The following is an 11,991-nucleotide window of genomic DNA, read 5'->3' as shown; positions in this document are numbered from 1 at the left end:
CTCCAACAGATTCCCTATATTTTGATTTTTCTCTACTTTAGGGAAAAATAAGTCTCTTTTGCTCCAACAGATTCCCTATAACTATCCCTATTTTAGGGAAAGTGAGGAAAGAGAAAACCAAATTCCCTATATTTACAGCAAACTCTAAAATTTTAAGGAATAATATGGAGATTTTTGAGATTGTTGTAAAATAAGGAATCTGTTGGAGTTGGAGAAGAAAAAGAGGCTAAAGTTTTGACTTTTGTTTCCCTATAATACAAAAATTATAGAGAAACTGTTGGAGTTGCTTAACAAACTAAGAATGACATATATCTTAGTGAAATAAAAAAAAAAACAAAAAACAAAAAACAAAAGGTTTTATGACTATCCAACCGGTATTCCATAACCAAAAACTTTGATCCTTGGGAAACAAATTTTGTTGCCGACACTGATGCAAATCTTGGCCACAAGTCGACTACTCCTACTACTTGGGCGAAAAAGCTGCCACTTTCAGCTTTATCTACTTTCAATTTTAAATATAGTTGTATTAAGAATTTTAAGTTATAATTTAAACAAAAAATAAATAAATAAATAAATAAAACTTTGAAATCAGATGAGATATCATTGAATCCTAAAAACTTTTGTCGTTAAGAAACTGAGTCAAGCAAACAAAACAACTTTTATTTTCTCTGCTAAAAAAGATGGGATGAAATCAGTTGTTGCTGTTATTTTATCTCAATTATGTTCCATCAACATGATTGGTCCGCAGAGATTAAAAATATATTTTGTTAATCTTTTGTTCTATTTTTTAATCTCTGTGGACAAATCATGTTAAGGGGATAGAATTGAAACACAGAAATTTAAAATAGCTGATTTCATCCCGAAAAAGATAAGAAAGAATTAATGATGCCATAATATTCCACCTAAAATCATTAATTTCTGTGCCCCATACTGATTAGGAAATTGTTTGGCTAATGAAGAGACAGCTACCAATCCAATCTATTCAACCCATTATTACTTCCCTTTAGAGAAAATGTTTAGGTAGAGGCAATCCTACCATTTGGCAATACTTAAAAATATTCTCTCTGCTTCCTTATTTCTGATTTAGTCCCCAACTACATGGTTAATCTTTTTTTTTTTTTTTTTCCTTCTCTTTGGGTGGTTCTATTCATACTTCCATAATTAGCATTTAGATCTCTTTAGAATGATAATTGACTTTGTCAACTCATTCAAAATGACTAAAACACGGACACAAAAGAGAGAGAAAACATAAGGGGAAATAAAAAACTATTCCTTTTCTTGTTCAACAAATAGTGTTCCTTTTGCATGTAATCTTCATAGTTAGCCAAGAGATGTTACCTCCAATTTGTTCAATACAACGTCTTCCTCATATTATTTGTTTTAATCAAAGTCTCTCTAATGATATTTCAAAATACATAACAATTTTACTTTCTCCATCTCTTCTAACATTTAACCCTAATTTATACATCAAAATTCACGGGAAAAAAAATGAAAATTTAGTAATTAGGAACAATCATCGTTCTGGAATTTTTGTACCAGGTAATGCTTAAAAACTTTTCAGTTTCATCTTCTACAGTTTTCTCTTTTATTCTTTCTATCAATAGTGTGTCAAAATTGTTGGTTTATTTTTTTCCATAATAAATTTGTAATTTGGTGGTATCAATCTATCATCAAGAAGCAAAATTGACATCTTCAACAGAGATGGCATTAAAATTATTCGGTGATTGTCCAAATCTATTAATTGCTTTCTAGGCTTTAGTTTAGTGTATTGCAATTACTGGAATTACAATCCAACCTTCTTGAGAAATGGAACTCTCTTAGACTTTTCATTGTGATAGATATCATATTATACACATAAAGAATCGCATGTATGCAAAACTGTTCTTATGAAGAGTTTTTTCAAGTTTTAGATGCATGCTTTATTGGTGGTGAATGGGCAAATGAACTGTTCTTGATGTGAATTGCTTTGAGGATATTTTAGGGAAATTAGGGAGGTGTAGTTAGCATATTGCATATTTCAAAAAGTAAATTAGAGGTCTAATAAGTAAGGAGGTCTAATTGCCAATTTTGGAGGTATGAAATTCTACTTTTGATTATACAATAGCAGAACACAGAGGCCAGAAGGCCAGAAAGAGAAAAACAAAGCAAGAAAGCAAAACAGAAACAGAAACCAAACTGTATCATTAATCTTTTTTTCTTTTTCTTTTTTGTCACAACTATATCATTAATCTGTGAAACTATATCATCAATCTGTGAATACAACCAGTCCACTCAACCAATTATAGCCACATGTAATTCTGCTACCTGTTTCTTAGTACTATCCTAAACGCAAGAGCAGCATACCTAATCTCTCAGCTAAAATAGACCACAATGAACCTTATGAATATCTAAAGCATTGAGGTTCAAGAGAACAGACTCATTCTAGTTGGACTTGGTTTCTGCAAAAATATATGTGAACACATCTTAGAATAATAAAAAAAAAAACTTTATATTAACAATGATCTGGATCCAGGGAACTTGATATGTTAAAGCAACTCGCATATAATATTGCAGAAAGCTCTAGGCCTCAACCACAGAAACTAAAATATTCAAGATCATATCTTCCCAGATACTCGAAGACAATGTTGGCAGACATGTGAGCGTAGCTAATCTCGAATTATCGATCACCTATATCATTTGGATCCATGAAGTTCTCTATTTATTAGTCTATAACAAAGACAAAAGGTGTTCTGTATAATCTCCTACTTTCAAAAACTAAAAAAAAAAAAAAAAGTTCCCAAGCTATCTGACATCTCATGAACAAATTATTACCAAGATGCATGCAATGTGGAAAGCCAGAACCAGAAAACATTGTTGTCAACCAGAAAGCATAATCAGGGATACCAACAAAAGTGGTCCCGATTGTGTCCATATTACAAACAAAGTGGGTTCCACTTACACATCTGATTTATCTGGTACAATTGTGATCCATGTAGCATAAGATCCAAATCCCAAAAATTCAATACCAGCTAAAATAAGGTGTGAAACAGCTTCACATTTTCATAAACATGCATACACGTGAGAATAGCAATGAACATGTTAAAAGAAATGACAGAAACAGATCAAAGTTGAGAGAAAAAAAAAAATAGAAGACAAAAAAGAAGGGACATACTTTGATGAGCTGAGTTTATTAAGATTCACAGCAAAGGCTAGCAAGAGCTGTTCTTCCCCATACTATTATTACCTGCAAGCATCACATGAACTTTCAACTCACAAATGACAGGAGACTAAATTGAATAAGGGAGACTCGGCAACTGAATCCCATACATAACATGCCGTGTTTAATTATGAACTGAAAAAAATAAAGGTTGAATCACTGAACACCGTGTATAGCACTTGTAAAAAGTGAAACTAAACCTTTTTCATCATCATCAACATTTTACAGAATTTTTGCCCAAAGTCTCTTACACGACATAAAAATAAATAAAGGAAAGAAGTTGAACAAAGAAAGAACAAATAGTACAATCTTTCTTGACTAGCCCTGCTATGTATTGTCTGTTCATTATTTTCCAATCTTCTTTCTCCATGCCAAATTGACAGTCCATTTATATAGCGTTATTTTGTTGAACTGTCTTACACCATCAAGTGATTCAAGTCTGGAGGCATTTGAACCCTGAAAGGCACTTTGGAGTGTTGTAGCTCTTAAGCAGAAACCATTGTTGAGACATCTTTGCTGGATCGGTTGTACTTCATGTGGCTCCTAACGAGCTGACCAGCAGCGATAGCAGACATAAGTGAAAGCTCTCCGGCAAGAACCGACGCAGCTACAACACTGGCCAATTGCCTTGCGTTCGCTCCTGGTGCCTCTCTGTTAGCACCCTTCACTCCAAGCAAGTTCAAACATGCTGACTGGGATGCAAGTTGGGTCCCTCCTCCTACGGTACCAACCTCAATGGACGGCATGGTGACAGAGACGTGAAGATCCTTGCCATCATTGATGGCTTCCATCATGGTGATACAGTGAGAACTCTCAATGTTCTGAGCAGGGTCTTGACCCGTGGCAAGGTACACGGCCGAAACAATGTTACTGGCATGTGCATTGAAACCACCCAGAGCACCAGCAATGGCGGAACCAGTAAGGTTCTTGAGCATGTTGAGCTCCACCAAAGCCGCCACCTTGGTTTTCAACACCTTCGTCACTATGTCTCCCTTGATCACAGCCTCACAGACCACCGACTTGCCACGGCCTTCGATCCAGTTGACAGCAGCAGGCTTCTTGTCTGAGCAGTAGTTACCAGAAATGCCAATGACATCCATGTCAGGGAAGTCACTCTGGAGGAAATCGAGAACGTTTTGAACACCTTTAGACACCATGTTCATCCCCATAGCATCACCAGTGCTGCAGCAGAACCTCATGTACAGGTTCTTCCCAGCAACGGCACAGTTAACTGATTGAAGTCTACCAAATCTGCTTGATTTGTTGAAAAGGGTGGCTATGGTGTCGGCATTCTCAGGGTCTTCCATGAAGAACTTCAACTCAGCAGCTCTCTTAGCCGAGTTGAATCTGACAACAGGTGCTCTGGTCATTCCATCTTTCAACAGCACACTGGCAGCTCCACCGGACAGGTTGATGGCTTTGCAACCGCGGTTGGTACTGGCCACCAAGCAACCTTCAGTTGTGGCCATAGGGATTGAGAACTCTCTTCCATCGAGCATAATAGGGCCAGCAATTCCAACAGGGATGGTGACATATCCGACTGGCATCTCACAGCATTGACCCAGAATTGACTCGTAATCGAATCCATCCAATGGCAAACCCTCAAGAGACTTGCCTGTAACTCTCTGCAAAGCCTCACGCCTGACAGAAGCTGCCCTCTTGCAATCGCCGAGCTTTGTCTCGAGTGAGTACGAGGGAATGGTTCCAGCCACCACAGCGTTGATGATCTCTTCGTCCTCTGCGGTAGGCGGCGTGGTCTCGCTCACCACCTCTTTATCAAACACCTTCTGTGCAACTTTAAGAGCAGGTTTCAGTGGAGCGATTGGAGCAATTTTGGGAATTGAACAATCAAGGGCCTGGCCACAAGGCACTTTGCGGGCATCCTCCTTGAGAATAATGTCCTCCTCGTCATCCTCGGCGGCCCAAACGTCTTGACTGGGCCGGAGAATCAAGGACTGGACGAAATCGATGCCGAAGAAGCCGAGGAGGTAGATGAAGGAGGCTACGAAGGCAAGGATGGCTACAATCTCAGACAGATTGACCATGTGGAGAGGAGTGGAGGTGCGGATCTTCTCGCGCCAGCGAGTGAGCAGGAAGTAGACGACGGAGAAGAAGAGAGTGAAGAAGACCGCATTTGTCAGGTACATAGGCAGCGGCAACGCGTCGGAGGCCTTAACGGCGTCGTTTTGATCGACCATCTTCACTTTCATTTTCACCGGCCTGCCGCCAGCTCCCCTAGTGGGCTGCTCCATCGCCGATCGCCTTCGGACATCCATCGTATAAACTCGGTGAAGGAGATGGCTGCTGCACGCCGCCGGCGACCGGAGGAGGAGGAGGAGAGAGGAAGCCGGAGTTGTTGTTGTTGTTGGGGTTTAGGGACTCGGAGAAAGGCTTTAATTTTTCCCCGTTGTCGCTGTGAGTTGGTTGCGAGTTTGAAACTCTGAATGGAGGAGCGAGTGTTTAGGGGAAGTATATATAGAGTTGGTTTCGGGTGGAGCTCTGGAAGCGTGTGAGTGAGAGACGCCCACACGTGCGGAGGAGTGAGAGGGGTAAACAGAGGGTGAAGAAGCTCTCATCAGATTTGATGAACCAGTAAAAAGTGCGCTGCAGAGTTGGCACGTGTCAAAGTTACAGCGCATAAACGGTCAAAAGAATACAACCCATTGTTGTCTGTATTTGTACCGCTTTGTTTACTATATTGGTTTTCACTAATTCGTCTTTATCTCCGCCATATTATTTCAATCTTGGATTCTCGCTTCTAACTTATATATATATATATTTTTGAAATTACCATTATTTTAATCTAGTGACACAGTCAAGAGTCAAGACATCGAGTTATATTATTGCAAACATTATTAAAAAACAAAAAAAGCGATTACATGCATGTCAAAAATACTTAATTGAAAATTAAGTTAATTGTTGATGGAAACAAACAAAGTTCATGGAAATCATTTTTGATTTAGTTGTAGACCCCTCATTTCAAAATGGTTAGATGCAAACTCACTAAATAAGTAAATATGATGAGTTGTACTATTGGAAAGTCCAGTAGTAAATTGGTTGTAACATGATCCCCTTTTTAACACAATAAATTTCACTAGTTTGAGCAAGTACAATTATTGCTTCTTTATGAGCTGTTTTATAGTTAGTTTAGGGTATAAAAAAAATGAGCTAAATTGTCCTCTAACGGCTTCATATAGTCTTCTTTATTATACAGAAAGACCTGCTCACTTAAAAGACAGTTTTTAAGGGACTGTGAGGAACAAGTAAATCTCATGGTTGAAAATAAATGCACAATTTTAAATTATTATAATTTCTGCTTTTATATTTAATACATGTGATTAAGATGCATTTGTCTCTCACAATCCTTTAAAACTGTCCCTTAGGTGAGCAAATCTGATTATACAGAAGCAATTGTAGTATACTATTTCTCTTTTGTTGATGAAGAGATCGCCTACAATACAATAAAGAAAATAGAAACTCTTCAAACTATAAGGGCACCAATTTGGTATTGGTATAAAAGACTTGATGATATCAGTTTTCTCATTAAAAAGTGACTAAAGTAATCGATAGAACTATCTTACTTTTTTCTTTTTTTTGAGGTAAGGCCAAAACGGCTGCCTTTAAGCCATAACCAATAATGAAACCATAGAATACAGGGGGGGGGACATAGAGCCTAAACCCCATATGACAATAAGCCTGAAGAGAACGTCCCGAAATAATATCAGGAGTCTCAACTAATTCTATGTATTCTAACACGCACCATTTAGCAAAGAGTGCACGACTGACCACTCTATTTGCTTTACAATTTTGGCGACATACTGGAAAGATAATGCTCACGCGGAGCCATAATACACTAATGCCAACTTTCCCACTATGTCTTACTTCTAGAGTTTGGCAATATTTGGTTCATATACGAGGAATTATTATAAATCTTAGAGTCTTTGGATGTCACGCCCTGAATTTCAAATAAAGAAATTCGAATCCGAAACGCGATAACTTAACAAGCCCAAAAGAACATTATGAAAAATTTTCATTTAAACTAAGCAACAAAACAAACCGAACTCACAAATGTTTATACCGACTCGTTCTTTTGAGTCACATATTACATTACAGAGAGTTTACAAATTAAACTGAAGAACAATTCAATAAGTAAACACACTCAGTAAACAGCAGAAGACTAAAACCAGAAGTACAGTTCCACGTGCAAGCTATGACAGTGATAAAACCTCAGCTTCGACGACGGTTACTTTGACCTGCACAATAACCCTTACACTATGGAATAGTGCACCAGGGTGAAACAACAAACCCGGTAAGCTTTTGCAAACTCGTGTGAGTTAACTCTAATAACTACAAAACACATTTCCGACTCAAGGACAACAAATCAACACAATGATTATCTCCAAAAGCAAAATCCTTTTCTTTTTAAGGAAAACACAAGTCACCACCATGAAAAATCAAATCATTTGAAAGCTCAACAACAAATCAAAGAAATCACTCTTCTTTTCTCTCGACAGGAAGCATTTATCACCATAATGACGTGATAAAACATTTATGAACTCACTACGAGTCTCATCCACAACTGCACTCACAGAATAAACTAAATAAAACCAGTAATCCCTGTATAGAAAATTAATTCAAAAGATCACCAAAAAGCGTAAAATTCAAAATCATAATAATCCCTGCATATAGTTTAGTTCAGGAGACTACATTAAAATCAATCGATAGAAATCATAGTAATCCATGCATATGGTTTAGTTCAAGAGATTACATTAAAACCAATCAATTCAGAAAACAGTAATCCCTTCATATAATTTAGTTCAGAAGATTACGAAAGAAAACAAGCAATTAAATAATAGAAATAATCTAGAAAACAATACACAATCATCCATTAATAACACCAATCACTCAACAACAACCCACATCATTTACACAAAATCATCAAGCATATCATCTCACAGATCAACACAGTGGTTGTCACATAAAATTATTTCCTCATCTCCAACAACCTCAAAACAATAACAAAATCATTTCCCAAATATTGTTTCCTCAACTCAAAACCATCACCAAAATCATACATACTTCTTTAAAAACTCAAAGCCGAAAAAAAACTGTCTTTTCTTTCTAAAATCATTTATTTTCCTCAACATCACATTGCACAATGATAGTGAACTACACACACAATTCCACCAAGATGTATATATTTCACATAAATATATATATACACACACACACACGTAGTCATCCACTCAGGGATGCCACTAATATCAACTACAATTCACGACTACAAAACTCGTGAAAATTCATTTTATAATAAAACTTCATTTTACTTACCTATAAACCGTAGACGATCAAGTTCATATAATTTAAAACAAAAATTTATTTTCGAAAACAATTTCACAATTTAACAAATAATTTCAAATAATAAAGTAACTCCGTTCATAAATGAACCTCATGAGATTTACTCACCTCTAAATCCCTCTGCGTCTTTTCTCACAACCGAGATAGTGCATAACACTCTCCGTCAATCACCTAAGTAAAATAAGGTCTCATATAAGTAAAGCAGTTACAGTTCGAATAGATAGCCCATACTATTACACCTAAGTAAAGCGGTTAAAGTCTCAGAGTATCTTTAGCAGACTCTCTATTTTGGCTCCTTAGCTATTTTGGGGAGCATGTTTAGCTTTTTATCTATTTTGGCAGCTGCACCAAACTCCTAAGTAGCTATCTATTATAAATTTTAGCTATCTCGCTCTTAAATATAGAGAGCGAGATGAGGCTATCTATAATTTAAAACATTCCTTTTAAGTTATTTTATGCAATTTATAAATACATTTAAATTATTTAATCTTCATTTAAAAAATAATATAAATTCAAACCTAACTAAAATAGAGAGCACTGATGTAGACGTATTTCTAAAGTGACTAGCTAAAATAACTCACTACTACAAAAATCGAAACACACAACACTCATCACACAACAAAACTAAAATTTGCTGTTGTGTGTTAACACGAACTCTATCAACAACGGTACAAATATGTTTCTGTTGTGTGAATGTAAGCAAATTGAAAACTTTTTTTTAAAGAAGATATTGCACAACTGAGTTAAGAAGTTTCCGTTGTGTGAATGTGAGGCCTAGATGGAGGGAAATGAGCACATAATTCCCTCCCAGAAGGAGCTCAATTTGAACTATCCACACAACAGTTTTTTTGATATCTGTTGTATAAGAAATGTTGTATGAACTTTGAGAAATCCTCTAGGTACACCTAGTGCAAGACGCATAAATTTGTACAACAGATTGTCATAGTTATGTTGTCTGAGCATGGAAGCAACTCAACAAGTTGCATAGCGCAGCAAAGTTTCAATTTGATGAAACCTATGTAGGCATAGGCGGCAAATTTTCCCTCCCAACCTGCTTTGTCATCATACATCATACAACGGTCCTTTATTTATCTGTTGTTGGAGAAACTTGAGACAATTGAAGTCTCCCACTAAATAACTTAATTGAAGCCCGACAACCACTCTTACTCCTTTACTCTCCCCCAATTACTCCCACCAAACCCGACAATCACTCTTACTCAACTCCTTTCAAAACAGCAACCCACTCTTACTCGAAACCAAATCCAAAACAGCCAGCAACCAAATGATGAATCAAACCCACTTCTCGACTACCATCCCTATTACGTTTGGATCTCGATTTGGAAAACTAGGGCTTCGATACGAAGTTCTTCAGGTTTGTTTCATGCGCTTTTGCCTTGTTTCAGTTTTCTTTTGTTTTTCGAATGAAAGAGTCAGTGATTACAACGGATTGAAGGTTTGTTTCAGGGTTCGGTTATGATGGTGGACTGAGGTCATTGATACTTTGGAATTTCTTTCCCAAAAAGGTTTGTTCTTCTTTCTGGGTTTCTTCTTCTTCTTCTTCTTTGATAATTTAAGTGGATTTGCACAGATCTTGGTCTGTCTTGACCATCAACCACCATTGTCTCTCTTTCCCGGACTGTTACTTCACCGATCGACGTTATTAAGAGCTTATTCCAGGTCCGCTTTACTTCTCTGGTGAAATTTGGGCTTTTTTTTTTCAAGAACTTTCTTGGGTTTGTTCTTCTTTCTGGGTTTACAGGAAAAAGTTTAAGCTTACTATTATCCTCTGTCAGTCCTCTCTCACACTCTCTCACAGCATATTTGGGATTTGGATCTCTCTCACTTTGACAAAAGGTTTGTTTACAGAAAAAACTTTATCTTTGTTCAAATGAATCTGGGTTTAGTGGTATAGTGCTAAAGGTTGAGTGTTTATGTATTGTTCTTCGATTTTCTTGTTTCTCTGTGTAAGTTGAAGTACAAATTGAAATTGTGGTTTTGTTTCTCTGGGTTTACAAGAAAAAGTTTAAGCTTACTATTTTAGTTAAGTCTATATATACTTGATCATTCTCATTGTTTCAATTAAGAGATTGGACATTAACATCCTTGTGATCATTCTCATTGGCTGTATTTAGCTTACAATGGCGCGTTTCTTACATAGGGGATTTTGAATTGAACAACTTTCAAGATGGTGTTCTATCATCTGTGTTTATGGTTGGGCTTCTCGTGGTCTCACCCATCTTTGCATTCTTGGCAAAGAGGTGAGTACTTATGTAACTGGATGAGCTGTGAATTTATTCGAGATGTGATTTAGCCGATTTGATTTATAAGTTCATGTGCGTTGCAGCCACAATCCTTTTAGGCTGATTGGACTTGGGTTATCTATTTGGACATTTGCCACAGCTGGGAGTGGTAGTTCATTTAATTTCTGGTCCATTGCAATATGTCGCATGTAAGTGTGACTATCTTTACACTATGTTTTTCTTTTGGTTGGCTTTGTATTACATCATTAGTATCTCTCTGTGCTAGATACTGAGTTATAATTAGGTTTTGCCATTGTAGGCTGCTTGGAGTCGGTAAGGTATCTTTTATAAGTCTTGCAGCTCCATTCATTGATGAATGCACCTGCAGATCAGGTTTGACTCCTTCCCCTACATCTTTATCCTTTCGTATTGGTTTTCATAATTAGAAATATGGATTATGGCTACAACTAAAAGGTATAAAAAATAAAAAAAGAAGAAGAAGAAGAAGAAAATGATACAATTTCTAATATGCTCTAATGCTCTTCATGATGCTCCTAATTTTGTTGAGTATTTGTTCATTGTGGGTCTAGAATCAGAATGGCTGGCAATATTTTACATGTGTATACCGACTGGAGTTGCTAACTGGAGTTGCTATAGGCTATGTTTCCAGCGGATTTGTAAGTTTTTAGATGTGGCAAGCTATCTTCCTATCTTTTTAATATATATGGATCTTTGTTGTTTGAATTTGGAATGTTCTTTCCTTTATATTTTGAGTTGGTGTTGGAGTTTGTTAATGGGAGGCTAATCAATATAATTTTAGATATAGGTGCAATTTGCAAGCAGATTTTGGAATGCAGAATGTATGTTTGTCAGTTTTCATTCTAAGAGAAATTCATTTGCCTTTACAGTCTCTTTCATGGATTTCTGACAATGCTCCACAATTGAGCATTCTTTGATTAAAATTTAAAAGCTCCAGTTTCCCATCAGCTAGTAAAACTTTGTTAGATATCCATGACATTGACGATATAATCAGTTTCATATTGTAGGTTCTGTAATGATGGGGCTAGCCATACACATCCAGAGACTATTTTCTCTCTCTCTCTCTCTCTCTCTCTCTCTCTCTCTCTCTCTCTCTCTTTCTTTCTCTTATTTTTTTTCCCTTCTTCTTTCTCTACCCACCAAACTACAGAACCAATG

The 11,991-nt window shown here is 36.7% G+C and overlaps 1 protein-coding gene across 1 annotated transcript; it reads right to left on the bottom strand.

The window, feature by feature from the left end:
- Positions 1-3,367: 3,367 nt before the first annotated feature.
- Positions 3,368-5,652, bottom strand: LOC112170031 (3-hydroxy-3-methylglutaryl-coenzyme A reductase 1). The gene has a single exon (XM_024307174.2). It carries the CDS (start codon positions 5,470-5,472, stop codon positions 3,682-3,684), a length of 1,791 nt encoding a protein of 596 aa, XP_024162942.1. The 5' UTR covers positions 5,473-5,652; the 3' UTR covers positions 3,368-3,681.
- Between the last annotated feature and the right edge of the window lie 6,339 nt (positions 5,653-11,991).

The sequence above is a fragment of the Rosa chinensis genome, chromosome 6, assembly GCF_002994745.2.
Source record: "Rosa chinensis cultivar Old Blush chromosome 6, RchiOBHm-V2, whole genome shotgun sequence".
NCBI lineage: Eukaryota > Viridiplantae > Streptophyta > Magnoliopsida > Rosales > Rosaceae > Rosa > Rosa chinensis.
Note: the sequence above shows the minus strand (reverse complement) of the source record. Positions and strands in the feature narration are given on the sequence as shown.